This window comes from Pelecanus crispus, chromosome 14, assembly GCF_030463565.1.
Source record: "Pelecanus crispus isolate bPelCri1 chromosome 14, bPelCri1.pri, whole genome shotgun sequence".
Classification (NCBI taxonomy): Eukaryota; Metazoa; Chordata; class Aves; order Pelecaniformes; family Pelecanidae; genus Pelecanus; species Pelecanus crispus.
The window spans coordinates 306,043-323,462 of record NC_134656.1 but is presented as its reverse complement, the minus strand read 5'-3'; the positions used below and the strand labels follow the sequence as shown (position 1 = coordinate 323,462).

Here is a 17,420-nt window from a genome sequence, read left to right as displayed (position 1 = left end):
CCAGGAGGTGGTACTGAAATTTGAGCAGAAGTTAATCCACAGCTTTCCTGCACAGATGAGTTTGGACCTCCACACTTAGGTTGTCCTGCCTAGTCCTTGCGAGGTTGCACTTTGTGCTACGGTCACACCACTGTAAAGGTTGTGCCATGTGTTCTCTGAAGCCCCAAGCCAAACCATTTACTATCACTGCCGTCTTGCTACACAAACTGACATTTCCTCCGCTGGTTTCCTATGCCACCCTCTCCCTGACCACACAGTGATGTTATTCCATGTCTCATCATTCACCTTGTGTGACGGACAGGAGATGGCACCTCTGCCTGCTTGAGAAGCAAGTCACCAGACAAGGCAGAAACCAATGTGGGTCGAATGTGCAGGGACCAGTCAATACGGCTGCAAGAGGAAAGTTTAGGAACACAATATACTCTGGTGGTAGCATAACACCACTAGGAATAATAAAATAATCAGACTCCCTCTCCAAAGAGGCTCTTGGCCGCTTCAAAGACAGAACTAATAAATCCTTCTCATAACTCAATCTTGAGCAGCACCAGGAGAGCAGAAGGGAGCAAGTGACCTCCAGTTTGGATTTCAATATCCCTGCCCTCTCCCACACTCCCAAGGCCATATGAGCATCTGCCTGCCCCTTCTCCGGCAGCTGTTCTGCAGCTCTGATCCTGGGCACGCCAGCTCCGGGGAGGTGCACACAGCTCCCGGCCGGGCCCACGGCCATGCTGCTGCTGAAGCTGCCCAAAAGGAGCAGACCCCCGCTTCAGCCCCAGGCAGGTGCAGCTGGTAGGAGAAGAATCGATTCCTTCTCCCAAGTTCTCTGGGTGCCAGGCCACGGCACCACTGCTGCTCGTTTACCTTACACTCAACCCCCGCGGAGACTTGATGCTCTTTTTCACCCCCCGTCAGATCAGCATCTGTGCTGCTCGTGCCGAGAATGGCATCTCTGCGGGGCTGGAGGAAGCTGCTTCTATCCTGAGGCAATCCTCGAATTCTAACATTTTGCTTTTGATTGTTACGATTTTCAGATCTTCTATCACCCATTACATATTCTTAATGAGACCTGCAGAGAGTTCAGACATCTGCTTGCCTAGCCCTTGAGCTCTGGAGTCCATAGCTCCATGTGTCGCTCCACATTATCTAGCACCCCTTCCAGGTTGCTGGGCTTGGATGCTTTCTACCATCCCTTCCACAACAATTAGCATTTCTTGGAGAACACGATTTCAGGCTTTAATTGCCTTTGATCCTTCTGTAATCAATTTTCTCAGGCCAGAAAGATCCAGCAAAAGGCAAGTTAGGAGGCAGAGGATGGTGAAAAGCTGTTGGAATGGCACCAATTGGACCTGGTTTTTTTGGGTTGGGTTTTTTTTTTTTTTTCTTTTTCTTTTTTTTTTCCAATTCTATCTCTTCCTTTAGGCACTTCATTTGCTGGGCATCTTCCTTCTGGATCAGGGCCGTTGTTACCACACATGACATTTATTCCTTGTCTGACAAATTAGGAAGTGCTCGAGCACTCCCTTGGACAGAGCAAAAGGAAAGAGAGATGCCAGTAGGAACCGGCACTGTTTCTAAAAGCCTGACTCCTGCAAACCAGCTATAATTCAGCTAACACAAGGTCTCCCACAGGGTCACCTTTTGCTCTTGTAGCTCTGACCCGGAGCATCAGAGCCAAGGCAGCTCTGCACGCCGCTGGGACCTGACGAGTGGGGCTGCAGGTGCTAACCGCGGGCACTTTGCAAGGGCCATCCCCACGCCGTGCGCTTTTGGCTGCAGCGGGGCCTGACCCAGCAGGGTTTGGGCAAGCAGCAGTGTCGTGACTGTACCATGGCAGTATCAGCATGCAGCAGACCTGCCCTGCGACCACTGCCATACGCCCACTCACTAGCAGGTACTCCACAAGCTCTTCATCTGATGGACAGGCTGTCCCATCGATCACCCTGGGCTTTCCCTAAAACCCTCACAGGCTTCCTCCACGCTGCCCACGAGGAGCCCAGGCAGCATTTGGAGGAGCCCAGGCAGCGCTCAGCGTCCTCTCCTGCCCTCCTGCGCTACCCCGCCTGGCTCTGCTCCCACCTGTGCGCCGGGGCTCTGCACTTGAACCGACTCTCACTCCTCCTGCTTCTCCAGCCTCCCACAGGGTCAGCTTTGCCAGCACGGTGCCTGCCCGAGCAGCCGCCTCCCTCGCTCCCCCTGCCCGCTGGGTGCCCCTGAGGGAGCCCCTCTGCACCGTGGCCAGCGCGGAGCCTCGGACCCCTCTCCCGCAGCTGACTCGCTGCTGGCCGCAGCCACCCCGCCTCCCCACCGACCAGCCCTGCCGCGGCCTGCTGCTTTTGCCCTGCCTGACGAACTGTAACGGGAGCATTCCCGAGCGGGTGCTGAGGCAAGTCACCCTCCTGAGGTGGCTTTCTGCTGCCTTGCAGGAGCGAAGGAAGTAGGTGCAAAGCAAAAGAGAGAAGGATTTAAGCAAGAGCTTAGTGAATCCATCTGTGCTGACATTCATCAGTGTCACTCCTTGGCTGCAAAAGCAATATTTATAAATCACGTTTCAAAACTGGCTACAAATTTGTACAAAGAAACAGATGGGCTGGTGGTAGCAGTTTGTCACCACTGATATTTATATGGAGGAGTAGAGACAAGTGCAAGAGGGGTGAACGCACAAGAGGGAGGCAAGGGGGGCTACAAAGGAGGATGCAGCAAAGGAACCCATGAGAGCAGCGGGCGAAGGTGAGCACACCCAGGGCGCTCAATGGACTGGAGAAAAGGTGTGGGGGGAGAAATCAAAGGAAGGGAGATGACACTAAAACACACGCGCATTAGAAACGAAGGCTGCCTCCATCTGCACAGGCAGCCGCCTCCTCTTGCTGTGGAAGACAGCATCACTTTGCAATTGGGAGGGTCTCCAAACACCCTGGGAATAACCCTGCAGCAACAGCATTTGTTTTCCTGAGAACAGAAGGCGGCGGGTGACGCCAGCTTTTACTCATTTTATGCAGTGTTGCACCACATGCAAGGTTTGTGGGATCGTTTAGCACGAAGGATTACCCTGTGCAATGAGAGCCTCGTCCCACTCAAGAGAGCAGCAGCTCTGGAGGAGATGGCATCGCGCGAGCCTGCGTCCTGCACCGTCCTGCACCCTCCTGCAATGCCAGCTCTTGGGTTGCTGCTGCTGAACCCCGGCTGAACAAACGGGGGGCAATCCCCACACAGCACCGGGCAGCGAAGCAGCCCCTGCTGAGCTCCAGACACCCCTGGCCCAGGTCCCTCCTGCCAGCCAGGCAGAGCAGCAGTGACGGCCCCGAGGCTGCAACCCAGCCACGGCAGACATCCCAGCTCAGAGCAGGGAGCGCAGCCCCAGGCCCCTTGGAGCTTCTGGATGGGCACGGGTAGGGACAGACGCCAAGGCATAACTCAGCACGCTCAAGCACTTTTTCGTAAGGTCCTTCAGAGAGAGTGAAGGAAGTTAATCGCTGGGTGTGGGGTAAAACCTTGCAGAGGATTAAAGCTTGCTTACATGATCAGAGGCAAAGGTCTTGTGAACAGCTGCCCCATCAGTGCAGGGGGAAGGACTTGGGCCAGGGACAGCTGCACTTTCTAGGACACAAAGCAATATCAGTCCTTCTACAATTAAGTCTGAAGCTTTTTGCTGCAAGTTTCATTTTGACTATTCCTAATAACGCTGAACCAAACTGAGCAAGCAGGATCTTACGTCAGCAGAGAGTTCCTCTGATAAGCTCAGAACAAACTAAATCAGTTTAGTTTCAGATCAAAACAATCAGAACAAACTAAATCTGTCATTTTGACAGATGAAACTGCAAAAACAAAGGGAAAAAACCCCATTTAAAAAAAAAAAAAAAAAAAAAAGGAAGATGCATTTCAGCGTGGTCTGCTGGCTTCCAACTGGGCTGGCCCCTTTGACAAATAAGCGCACGTCTGGCTGGAGAAGACCCCAGTATCTGCAAGGGTCCCTGCTGTACTTACCACTGCAATCAGCGGCTAAATTCACCTAAAACACCAGTCAAAAATAGGAAGCAGCCTGATAACTACCCTTCTGGATTGCTGTCCACACAAATGCAGCCTGGCCTTGCAGTCTGCAAAGCCAAACAGCAGCCAGGGCTCAGCCAGCAGAACCCGCGTCACACCTTGGTTACAGCAGCCGGCGGGGATTGCGGCACCGGGAGCTGCTCAGCCCGGAGGCGCAAAGAACCCCAGAGCTTCCCAGAGGAAGGGACGGGCCCTGCCCAGCAGCAACTCTCAAAGGACAGGATGAGCCTCAGGAAACGCAGAGGAACTGCGCTTCTGAGCCACCACCTAACAGGGAGTCCGGCTCTGCTGGCTGCGTCCCAGGTAACCCGTAACAGCCGAGTGCCGGCTGCTCCGCGGCCCTGCTGCCTCCCAGGACTCCCGAGCTGCTCATTTGTCAGGGGCGCAGGGGCTGCCCACCCACATGGCAGCCCCGGGATGACCCACGCTCCAGGATTTACCTTGGAGAGAGATAAATCATAATGCTCAAAATGGGAGCGTGTTCATCTGTAAATCCGCATCATCTCCTCGCCTGTGGGCAGGTTGGAGATTTCGTATCAAGAAAGGGACCGAGAGCCCTGAAAACAGCAAAGACTAACCAGACAGCACAAGAGGAGCTTTGGACCTGTCTGCAGCAGAGGAGAAAGTTGGCAGAGCCTCCTTAAGGAAATCCAAACTGCTAGCTGACCAGTCCCACCACTTCAGGTTGGCAAGGAGCCTTGCAGCTACCCAAAGAAAGCACCCCAAGCTCCACCCGGCACAGATGGAGTAAGATCTGTACACAGATCTGTAAGCCCACAGCCTCCCTCCCCACGGCCAGCTGCGCCGCTCAGCCTGGAGGCTGCACGACTGCTTACCCTTAATATCCAGCAGAGAAAAATGGTGGTTGTTGGTGGCTTCAGGTGCCAGTGTGAAGTAGAAACGATGGCCACTCTGAGGCTCATCACGGTCCACCACGCTTATTGTCTGGATCAGCTGCAGGGAGAAAGCAGAGGTGAGAATCAGTGCTGCCTCCGCAGCAGAGCATCCCAGCAGAGCATCACCGGCTTCTGCCACAGCAAGGGGCGAGCCTTTGCCCCTGTACATGGGCTTAGCTCTAGGACACCAGCAAAGTGGCTCCCAGCGTGACAGCTGCTGCACACACGGGACAGGGATTGCATTTACAGCTCCACTCACTGCAGTGCCACTCCACCCCGTGGCATGCAGTGCAAAGTTGCACTTTCATACACATTCAGGCAGAAGGGGAAGGAGGAGCAGGCTGGCACTGGTCCAGAGTGCTGCTCGCAGCACAAGACTGCTGCAGGCGCTGATGGAGACCTGGGCGAAGGGCTGGGGGACACCCGCGTACCTGGCCTGGCTTGGCATCCTCACACACAGCAGCTTCATAGGGAGTGGCGAGCTCGGGGGGATTGTCATTCACATCCAGGATACGGATAAGGAGAGAGGCTCTTGACACCTGTGAGTGATTATCTGAAACAAAAAAAACCAAGAAGCAGAGCTTCAGCAGGAAGTGCTATCTGCTACTAGCAGGGAGCAAACCCTCCTCGTGTCTGCCCTCCACAGCTGCCCAGCTGCTGCCAGTGCAGAGGGCCACACAGCACCGCACCTCTGCCGGCAACACAGACCATCTCTGCGGGCCGGCAGCGCCCACAGAGCATCGCTCAGCCTCGCCACCCGCGGTTTCTGGTAAAGAAGCCCAACCGCTGGGCTGTGTACCAAGGACTCCCAAAACGCTGGTGTTGGCCTGTTCTACCCCTAGAAAAGCTGAGCAGCCCGAAGCCAGTCCCCACGATAAGGGTCAGTCACCACCGATGAGCATCTGTGCTGCAGCCAGACAGCACCAAGCGGGGACAAGCAAATTCAGATGCGAGCACATCACACCCTGACTTGGATCCTGACACAGGGGGGTCACATCTAGGGCAGCCCCTTCACCCCCGCGCTCGCCAGCCCACGCCTCGCACAGGCAGCAGCGCCGAGGGACTCGCAGCCCGCTCCCCTCCCTTGGGGGCGCAGGGAGCTGCTGGTGCCGCTCCACACATGGGACAGGGATTGCATTTACAGCTCCACTTGCTGCAGTGCCGCTCTACCCCACGGCATGCACTGCAAAGTTGCACTGAGCCCTCGCTATAAGATCATAAATCACTCCGGAGGGCCTAATGTCTTCTGAAGCACCTCATGTGCTTCCAGAAATGAGAACTCCCTCGTACTCCATCTCCTTTGTTTTAGCCAGAGGTTGCAACTGTGACAGACCCGATGCCCCCCTCCTCACTCGGGCAGGAGCTCTGCTGACTGTTTGTCTATAAAATTAATGCTGGCCCCCGCAGATCAGGTGGGGGAGGACCCAGGGGAGAGGAGATTTAGCACTGCTCCATAATTAGCTGGGAACCTAAGCCCCCTCCCCAGAGCTGCCTTCACCCCGTTCTCATGTTATCACTCCCTCTCACCCAGACCAGCTGCTCTGGTGATTAGATAGCTGTTTTCGGGGGAGGGAGGCAGAAGTCGTGACTAAAAGCCTGGAACGATGTGTTATTTTAAAAGGCATGTTGGTGCAGTGAAATAAACTGCAATTGCTGTCGGGGAGAGAGGGAGGGGGAGGCAGCAGAGCAGGAAGGGAGCGGGGAGCCTGGGGGAGGCAAAGGGGTGCACCTGATGCCTGCTGGGGCCACAAACAAGCAGGAGGAAAAAGGGTTCAGCTCCTGCAAGGAGGAGGACGACAGCATCTCATCACCCCCTCCTCAGCCCAGAGGAAGATGGATAACCATCCCTGGGGCTCAGCTCTGAAGCAAGTTGGCATTGCCCTGGAGGCACTGCAGAGAGAAAGATGAAGACAGACAAGGGAGGAAGAAGAGCCCAGGACCCCACCTCTTCCCCTTCCTAACTGTGACCCAGAGGAGCGATTCCTCCCCCAGTGCCCGAGCAGGCTGCAAGCAGGAGCTGACCCCAGTGCTACCGAACTCTCCCCAGGACCTGTCGGCACGGTGCTGCGACGGTGGCTCTGCAGGGCCAGGGTGCAACACCTGAGCGAGCCCGAGCACGGCAGCTTCCCTTTGAGATCACGTCTCACAGCCTCATCAGGAGGGATGCGATCAGCGTATTTAGAGCTGGGCATAACCATAGGTCTGTCCTCTTCCAGAGCATCAACGAGCAGCTGCCAGGAGTGTTTTATGCCATGCATGCAAGTGGGGTCATCCATGCGCCACAGCAGAGTGCCGCGGACCCGCGCCGACCCCTCTGCCAGAGCCATAACTAATATCCTGCTCCCCTGAGCACAGCTCAAAGCACTGTTATCCTTTCTAAATGCACCCTGTCATAAAAAAAGCTCTCTTTTTGCCCTTTCCAAAATTGCTGAAGCCTGAGGCTCACGCTTACTCCTGGCTCAGTGACAGGGTTAAAATTTGATGTCTCCAGGAGCATCAAGGTTAGAAATGCAACCACTGCATTGTGGTCTACTCTTCCAGTGAGGCGCACACACACTGGCTTCTTCGTGTTTTGGCTGTACCATGATCTATCTGAAGGTTCCTCAAATGCTTTCCTTATCAACCTCCCTCTTCTTTTGAGCCAGTACCTGGATTTACAGGTGGAAAATATGAAAAATGGTTGGAAGAATTTGAAAAAAAAAAAAATCTCCAAAACATCTCTGAAATATGTTTTCTGTACCTTGATGTGCCTAACGCAGACTTCACATCTGCAAGGCCAAAAGCTCTGACCTGTGCTTCCTCTGCATACACAGAAATATACACACGTATCCCTACACATGCTCCAGCACAGAAGCAAATGCTCAGCAGGCATGTACCACTGCCAGGAAGAACAGCAGACTGGGTGGATGCCGGCTGCCGGAAGGCACAGAAACGTGCCCTTTGAAGGGCTCTGCTGAGCAGCACCGGGCCAGCGGACAGGGCGGAGGGTTGCACGTGCCATGTTGAGTGCAACTGGAGAGGAAAAAAAGTCATCTTCCATTGCAGCGTCTCTCCTCGGTATTCCAGCTCAGCTGACTGACATGCAAATTAGTTTAATTATTTCTTCTTCTAAAATAAATTATATTTTGCAGTGGCTGCAATATGTTGTGTCAGGCAAAATTACATTCAATATTTTTAAACTAATTGATGTCAGCCTTGAGAAAACCTGATTGACAGCAGCAAGGAAACTAGGCTGCTACCTAAACGCTTTCCTAAATTAAAATTAAACATGCTGTTTTTCTGCATTTCCTCCAGGAGTTGGAATGCTATTAATCTGAAAAGACTGAGGAAAGAGACATGGAAAATACACAGAACAAGGGGAAGATGCTGGAAACACAGCAGTGCAGTACGGGAGCTCCAGGCTGATGACTGGCAGCTGCCTTTGCCAGCACGGGCTGAATTATTTCGGAGCCACTGGAGCCTGCCGGGGGTGGGGGACAGAGTTCTGCCCATCACTTCCACGCTGCAGTGTCTGCACTCTCCTCTATGCTGCACGCAGCACAGCTCAGGACAAGCAGCGAGCGCGGCGCAGACAGCCCGTGCCGAGGAGCTGCTCGGCAGCAGCGCAGCGCAGGGATGGGCAGCGCCCCGGCTCTGGAGCAGGAGAAAGCCACAGTCCTGCTGCACAGCGATGCTCAGGCCAAGCCTCAAATGCTCCGGCTGAACCTTCAGCCACATCCCACAGTACTTTTTCTTAATTTAATTAACCACGAAAGTAATCTGAACAGTATAATATTCTTGCCTTAAACATTCAGATGCAAAACACCAACAACTTGCCCTCTCCCCAGGCTCCAGACAGCCAACTGCCTGCTGGACTGACACCGCTCTGAGCAGCGCTGGGCAACTGCTCTCAAACACTGGAAGCTTTGCAGCAGCAGCTCACAGTAATGGGAAGGGGTTGCTGAGATGCTCAGCCACCCCTGCTGCAGCAGGAAAGGAGGGAATCCGTGGTTAGTGCTGTGCTGGGATCCAGTCCTTACCCCTCCAGACCCTCACACAAACTCACAATAAAGCATTTTGCATTTTTACACCCAAACCTCTACTGTGAAGCCCCAAATCCAACCATTGCTGAAGCACACGTACCATTTGCACTCCTGCCTGATAGCACATGCAGAAAGGTGCTCTGCAGATTGAGGAAAGATCAGAGGACCATGGGCTGCTGTTTGTAGCTGCAGCACCTGGGGAAACAGAGCTCACAGACACAGCTGGGCACAGCGACAACCCACTCTCTTCTGCCTCAAGACCAAATTGGTACAATACTGAATTAAAAATTTTTACATGAGTAGGGAAGCCAGAAGAGGCAGGGGTGGAATTTATTCCTCATTATCTCAGCAAAGTGGGAGAACAAAATGCAGATCAGAAGACTAGGATGGGTCGCTCTGCTTTCTGGCACTCATGCCACGGCTGTGAAGCACAGGGTGGTTCTGTAGATGTCAGCGCAGCTGCCTGCCTGCAAGGCGGAGCACTGATGGCAAGGACAAAGCAGGGGCACGCCAGGGGTACGGCTGCTCGGACACAGGCGGCTACATCAGAGGCTGGGGCTGAAAACGTGTCTCCCAGCTGAGGGGAAGCAAAGCGGAAGCAGCAGTTAAGCCAAGTAACATATAAATGGCTCTCACCTCTCCCGAGTCCTGCCCGAACTCAGCAGCATGAGAGTCATTAAATCGCATCCAAACACAATGCTCTGATTAAAGCCAGTCTCCAGCAGGAAGATTTATCATCTCAATTACCAGCAGTGGACACAGCAGTCAAGGCCTCATCATTTTACATGAGCAAAGAGGAAAACAGGAAGAGAATCACTAATATTAGCCCAAGGAAGGTAAACAGCTTGCGAGTGAGATGAAGATTTATCTCTGGAAACGCTTGGCCTGGTCCCAGGCCAGATTTGCTGAACAGCCCCCAGGCTTCCTGCTGGCTGCCACATTGTAAAGCCAAATATTTTGCTGGTCACCAGCTGGCAGAGGCAGCTCACGCTGGGGAGTGCCCGTTCCGCAGGGAGGCCTGCCCCTGCTCTCCCCCACCAGCAGCGCGCAGCCCAGCCAGCCTCACGGGCGCAGCCAGGCGCCTTCTGCAGCTTCCCTCGCTGCTCCTCAGATGCAAATACTCTTTGGTTATCTGTAGGTGGGGCATGCACCCCTGGAGACTGATTCCGCTGCAGCAGCGCCAGGTCTCAGATGGGGCTTTCCGAGGTGGGGGGACAGCTCTTGGATCGAGCTGCTCAAACCTAACAGACAGGCTGCCTGCAGGAACAAGTGCTGCCAGCAGGCAAGCTTTCCATCAGCTGCCGCTCATTAAACCCTTCTCAGGACAGTCCTGCCAGCAGGCAGGGAGGGCAGCTCGAGGAGGCCACGGGCAGGCAAGACCTTGATGCAATGCGCTCCAGGCCACACGCCCACGTGCCGCAGGAATCGAGCGGGCACGGCTTCCCACCAGCCCCAACGAGCTGGGGCAGCAGGCACAAGCCCAGGCAGCAGGACGCCTGGTGGGCTCGCTCCATTCCTTCTGCCAAGTTTACATCTCACTAAGGAAAGAGGAGGAATATTTTACCAGTTGCCTCCCCCGGAGCTGGTAACATCCTGCCCGGCTGTGCAGCAGACCCTGCAGCAGCTGACTGCAACCTGCATGCCCGCAGCAGACACTGCAGGGCCCCACCAGCTCCCCCCGGCCCCAGAGACCTGCATGCCAGGGACTGCCGCGTGGCAGCAGCCGCTGCACCGGACACGGCGACGCCAGCACAGAGGCCTCCAGCCACCCTGTGCTCACGCTGCCGCGGCTGATCCCGGTGCGCCAGGCACGGCCTGACAGCTGCCGCAGGGCCCCACTCTGAAACCCCTCTGTCACTTGGAATGCTGTACCTTTACAACTGCCCTTTCTGCCAGAGGATTCAGACATAAATTGTACTTTAAATTCAATATCAGTCATTAATATTTCATGATTACAAAACGTTAAGGATAATGTCACTGGGAGGAATGTCTGGGCAGTTAAAACGGATGAGTCAGAGCTCACCACGGGAGGAGTCAGAGCACCGAAGAGTCTCCCCAGCTTTTGAAGCGATCCAGCCTGACAAGCTTCCCTGCCGGAGGGGAGCCGCAGCATTTACTGACTTGTTCCGAAATCCTAGCTGCTGCATGTAAATATTGTCCTTCTGATTCTTGTCACCTCATGTTTCCTCTGGATGATGAGTTGTGCTGCAACGCTGCGATCCCCTCCTCCCCAGCCGCTGCTGGCAGAGCCTCCCCACGGAGCCCACTGGACACGCTGCGGCCATGCAGGCCACCCTTCCTCTGGCGTAGCCAGGCAGCACCAGCACGCCTGCCCAGCGCTGCCTGATGCTGCGCAGGGCTCGCAGCAGCAATGCAGCCAGAGAGCGCAAAGGCCACCCCATCCGGCAGGCACGAAGCGTCAGCGCAGAGAGGGGGTCGGGACATGCAGCAGAACCACAGACGTCCCCCCCAGGGCAGCGCGGGTCTGTCCGGGGCTGCTGCTCCCTCCTCTCCCGGGGCAGCGGGGCCGGCACCCTGGCCTGGCCAGAGCAGCTGGCTGCTGCTGCTGCTGCAGGCTGGCCCTGCAGCAGGAACCGATCTCTGGGCCCCAAGTCAGGCCCCGACACAGCTCCTCGAATGTGAGCAGCATCTTCTTGCTCAAGAACGAGCAAAGAAATGAGAACCAGAACTCCTGAGGGGTCTCTGGGAGCAAAGCCTGGGGAAGGCTTCTGCCCGCAGACAGACGGGTCTTGGCACACGTCTGCAGGTGTCAGAAGGTGCTTTGCAGCCAAAGCAGCTCCCTGGTGCCAGCTGCCATGGGCTGCCAGAGCACAGCACGTCCCAGGCTGCCCTAGTGACTTGCGCATCCAAAATGTGGAAAACTTTGAAGAATACGGCAATGCCTTTCTGCTTCCCAGCATGGTGCCTGGGATTGAAGCCCCTTCTCCATCTTCAGGCTTGGAAAAAGGAGCAACAGAGAGCACTCCCTGGGGCCCATGGGGCCAGATCTGCCACCGCATACAGGACCTGCAGAGCCCATGAGCCAAGACACTGTGTAAACACGATGAAGGGCAGCAGGATGCCCAGGGCAGCCTCACCGGCTTCCTACCCGCAGTGAGCACCTGCAGGGAAGCAAAGCCTACCCTTTGCTGCTATTATTTTCTTTTCATTCCTCAGGAGGAGTTTATTCAGAGCTCCTTTGAGCAGCAGGACCCAGGTTTGTTCTTTTCTTTCTTAACTGGAGAAGAAAAGACAAACAGAACTTCTGCTGGAAGCATCCACGCCAGGCTCCGCCGCCTCCATCACGCAGAGGGAAGATAAGCTAACAAAACCTGCAGAGCCACTAAGCTGTTCCCTCCTGGCTCTCCCAGCTGGGTGTGAGCAGATTTGGCAGTTACTGTAAATACAGGCTAAAGGATAGCCCAGCATAAGGGAAGGAAGAGACCATCAGCAGGGCTCTCGTGGGAGGGTCAGAAAGGAGCTAATTTCAGAAGAGGACAAGAGAGCTTCACCTCATCCTCTGCCTGAAACTTCTCCCAGTGGGCTGCAGGGTGAGGCCAAGTGCTGCAGCCAGAGCCGAAGCAGCCTGGTGGTACCAGCCCTGGCAGCGCCGCTGCTCCCCATCCCCAGCACGGGGGGGTCAGGGACGCTCTGCCCCCGCAGCTCCTTCCCACCGCTGCAGTGCTGGGACCTCCCATCCACTCACTCCTTGCTGCGCCTTGCCACGCCTGCAGCCACACCAAGAGCAGGGAGACCAAGGAGGAAGAGCACTGGAGGCATCCAGAGCCACGTACCCAGTGTGCAGTACAGCCTGCAAATCCCAACCACTGTGAGCCCCCAGCAGAAGCGAGCACTGGCAGCCATCTGTGCCCCAGGGCTCCAGCTGACGGGGCATCCACCCACAGCACCAGGCTGAACTGGGGAGACGTGGCTGATGTGAACACAGACCCCCCGGGAGCCCCCGGAGCTGCTCAGCAGGTGTGAATGCAGGGAGCGAGCTGCACAGGGATGACTGGCAGAGTTGGCGCATAGATAATACAAATTTGATTAGTGTTCATCAAATATACTACTCGACCATGCTCCCTTATTAATGCTCGAGTCAGGAAGAGTATTTTTAGGTTGTCTAGGGAGATGTCAGACTCAGTGCTGCTGCATTTTTTTTTTTTACTTCAGTGTTAATTAACACTTGCATCTTGGTCACCTCTGCAGCGAACGCACCCATATTTCCTCCTCTGCCCCACTCTGGTCCAGCACAGACAGTCTGCTCCACACAGCGCTGCTCACCTGCTTCCATCGCCAGGACAGTGATGTTGTGCCACCCTGCCGTCTCCCGGTCCAGGACCTTTCCTGTCACAATGGCACCCGTGTTGGCATCGATGTCAAAGATCCTCTCTGCGTCTGTGCTGCGGTCAATGGCATACCTGAGACCAGGCAAAAGGGGAAACCGTGAACAGCTGGATGTGCCAAGCCCAACCTCATCATCAGCCCCAGGAGCACAGGGATCTAACACAACAGGCCCTACATCACCGTTCTCACTTTTCCTCTGCTGTGGCATGGTACACGAAGGCCATGCTTCTACCAGGCTGCAAGCCCAGAGCCCTCAAGTAAAATTAAAGCGTGGCTTTCAGTGGATGATGCGGAACTAAGCACAGACTATGGACAAGGGGGAAAACCTGCTCTGATGGGAACCTTATGCTCAGCATAGACAGAATGATATAGAAATCATGGGCTGTAATGCCACTCATGACTCTGGGAAGTTTCTGAGCTACAGGTTCAGGAAAGACACCAACCCAAAGGAAGGAGGGCACCCCTGCTCAAGGAGCCCACCTCACCTACCACCCTCTCTCCCAATCCTGCCACAGCACCCACCCATGTGAGAGATCTGGAGGACAGTACGGCAGCACACGGGCAGGCTGTGAGCTGGACCTGCAGATAACCTGAACTGCAGCTACAGCAGTTAGAAATGGCAAGGTCTCTGAATCCAGACGGAACCTGTGCAACTGCAGCAAGAACCCTGGCAGCAGAGGTGGGCAACGGCCAGCATCCCCACAATCAACACAGCACATCATCCCCAGAAGCCCTGAAATTTGCCCTAGTTTGGGCTTCCCAGTTTCACAGGAGCAGGCTGAAGAGCTCCTCTGGCTCCAACCAGCTCCGCTGCTCAGCAGAGACCCTTCACACGCAGCTCTCGCTCTTCTCCTTCAGCTGCTCTAGTGCTGCCCCAAACAGCCCCCTCCCTGGGCATCCCATCAACAGCCCACGCACCCTCTGTGCCACCTCTGGAGAGCACAACTTCCACCTCTTCCAGAAGGGCACCACCACAGCTCACAGAAGAGTCAGACACCTGGGTTTAGCCCTGCGCCTTAGCCATGACACCACAAGCCCATGCAATCAGTCCCAGTGGCATGTCCCGCATTTCCCATTACACACATTAAACACAGAATAAAGCAAGCTAACATTAAATCAGGGCACAATTAGATGCGTGCTCCTTGGATGCAGGGACTGGAAGGGAAGCCTGATCCAGCTGAGGCCCTCGAGCACAGCCATAACACAAATAACACACACCACCACTGCAATCGGAATTAGAAATCCAGAAGGCCTACAAATCACAAACAATAAAGCATAATGTTATTGTGTACAGCATCTTTCATACATGCTGCATCCCAGAGTGCTTTACAGAATTAAATAATACAAGACAGCAAAGAGTACAAAGGATAAATTACCGAAAGGAGGACTGTGAATAAATTAAAGCCTTCAGTCACATGTCCAACAACAGAAGGAAGATAAATGTAGGAACAAAGCAAGCTGGAAAGCTGACGAGACAGGACAGTACTGAGAGGCCATGTCAGACAAGAGGAGCAGAGCAGGACGGGCTCTGGGCTAGAAGCATGTTCCAGATGGTGCATGCTCTCTGCACACTGTGGGGTGGCTTTCCCAAGTGCTTGCGTCTCGCCTGGCACAGTCCAGCTGCGGTCTCTGGGTCCATCATCCACATGGCTCGCAGCCGAGGGACACCAGCTCACCTTCTGCATGCAAGGATGACCACTCTGCACAGAGGCGTCGATGGCCTCCATGCCCTGGGAGGGGGAAATCAGCTGCAGATGAGAGTGTCTCCTGAGGGGCACCTATCCACGCAGCCGGGCAGCTCTGTATGTGCCTCCATCAGAGATAAAGGCATTTACACGCCGTTTAAAGTGTTATACAGAACCAGGTTACGCTCCCTAGCTTTCTCCCTTTCAGACAGACAAGGGGATGAGAGAGAAAATACAACAGCACTTGCTTGTAATTAAGGAAAAATGTTCCAAAATCACTATCTAAATTGCATCTGCACACATGCACAGTCTAGCACATTCTGCACCTATGTGGCTGGCTTCCTCCGCCCTCCTTGCATCTAGAGGCGATGGGGATCTGCCACGCAAAGCCAGGTACAAGCCTAGGTATCTCTGAACCAACTGCCAGGGGCTTCCTAGCCATCCTGCATTTTCTGCCCCAACTCCCAGCTGGAAACAGAGCCTCTACAGGCATACAGCCAGCTCCAGAAGGGACAGCGACACTGTCCTGGCACATACTGCAGCCTCTCATCCACTCTGCGCTCGCTCACTGCAAAGGGAAAGGAGACGTCTGGCCACTCTGCCTTGTACACATCAGTCCAATGTACTGCTGGGAGGAGGAACAGAAACCAGGATGACAACACCTAATATCCTTCCAAAAGCATAACTGATGCATTTGCATAACTGCTTCCACTGCTACCCCACATCACCTGACCTCGAACACATCCTGTTCTTCCATTCCACTTTTGAATACCGCTAGAGTTCAAGCTAGTACTTCACTCTCCATATGCCTTCCTTGCTTCTCTGGTAAGCACAGGCCTGTTTTGTTCACACTCGTGCCACTGCTGCATAAACAAAGATGTCTGCAAAAAACAGCTCCACAGAAAAACCCAGTTAGTGATGGGAGACATCACGGAGCCTGGAAACATCTGACGCTGGCTGCCTGCATGGCCAGAGGGCAGGGGGCTGGTAGGGGAGCACTCAGCCTCGTGCTGCTGGTGACCTTTTCTTACGCTTCTAATTCTTTTGCTGCCAAGGCTGTCTTCTGACACTTCTGAATTGTCTGGTGAGGACTGACTGCCCATACCCAATGGGCAGGGCACAAACCAAACCAAAAATCTGATCCCTTTGTCACCACCGCTACACAGAGAGCTGCAACCTTCTCAACACTGCCCCAGGGAAGGAGAAGAGCTGAGCCTTGCCTGCACTTGCCACGAAAGCAGGGCTGAGCCTGCTTCCACACGCTGTAATTTTGGAGGTGGCCAGTCCAGGTGGGTCTGTAGCTCTCCATCTGCGCAAAGTGCTGTGGAGGCTCTGGAGCACTAGGCTGGTATGGAGTTGGGGACTGAGAGGGGACAAGGATGTCCACCCGCCCCCCCCAAAGCCACAGCCATAACCCATTCAGAGCTGCAGACCAACCTGCTCCACACGACGACAGACCTCCCCCCTCCAGGAGCTTACAACTAACCCTGTGCTAGAGCAGCTATGAGAAGCTATCCGCTGCGCTCAGTTTACACCATTTTGTGCAATACGATCTTTACCAACCGAAGTCTGTGCTGACCATCACAAGCCTCTCCACCTCTAGTAGTCCAGCTTCACGTTCATCCGTCCCACTGAAGCCAAACAGTCCTTCCCACCTGAGAAGGAGCAGCAATTAATCCCTGGGTCCTCCAGGTACTCAGAGATAGGACATATGCTTATTCCTCCTAAAGCTGGCTGGAGCTCCATATCTGGAACTGCAGTCCCCAGCTCCGATTGGGATGCGGACCTTGTAATCCATTTTCCTCTCTTCCTGCTGGCACTGCCTGTTGGTTTGGATGTTACAAGTGACTGTTTAATTTAAACAGCTTTCTTGGTGCTCATCTTTCTCATGAATGCGTTTCTCAAGCAGTTTGTTTCACTTCTCCCCCTGAATGCAACAAGAAGCACATTTTATGCCATGTGTTTTGTTAATAGGGAGCTTTTCAAACACTGTGTGAAAAGCTTTTTGTTGTGTTTGGTTTTTCCTCCTCTCCCTTTTGTGTTGAAGCAGGTTGTAGTTCTTGCTGTGCTGTTGGAGTCTATAAAATGCCCATGTCCAACACGTGTCTCCGGATTTGGTGAATGCCAAACAAGAATATCTCCGAGAACCTTAAATCCCAAGCAACATCCTCCCAGTGCTGATAAAGCCTGGAATGCACACCATCAGAGCACAGGCTCCCACTGCAGAGAAAAACAAAAGGCTCCCATACATACAGCCTCACGTACACAGACAGTCTATCACTGTATTACCTCATACAACGGCTCAGCCGAGAAAAATTGCACTACGCCCAGGAAACGTACAGCTAAAGCCAAAAAGCCAACTGGAAACTAAATTCTTTCTGAAAAAGAGTGGTTCCAGCTTTTGTTAGCCAACAAAGAAGGATGCA

The 17,420-nt window shown here is 54.3% G+C and overlaps 1 protein-coding gene across 1 annotated transcript in view; it reads right to left on the bottom strand.

Annotated features, from left to right (window-relative positions):
* The window catches only part of CDH22 (cadherin 22), a 55,637-nt gene that overhangs the window by 6,465 nt on the left and 31,752 nt on the right, over positions 1-17,420 (bottom strand). The window contains exons 7-9 of the mRNA XM_075721395.1: positions 13,247-13,383; positions 5,372-5,493; positions 4,881-4,998 (exon numbers count right to left, since the gene is read on the bottom strand). Coding sequence (XP_075577510.1) covers positions 4,881-4,998; positions 5,372-5,493; positions 13,247-13,383 — 377 coding nt within the window. The remainder of the gene's footprint in view (positions 1-4,880; positions 4,999-5,371; positions 5,494-13,246; positions 13,384-17,420) is intronic.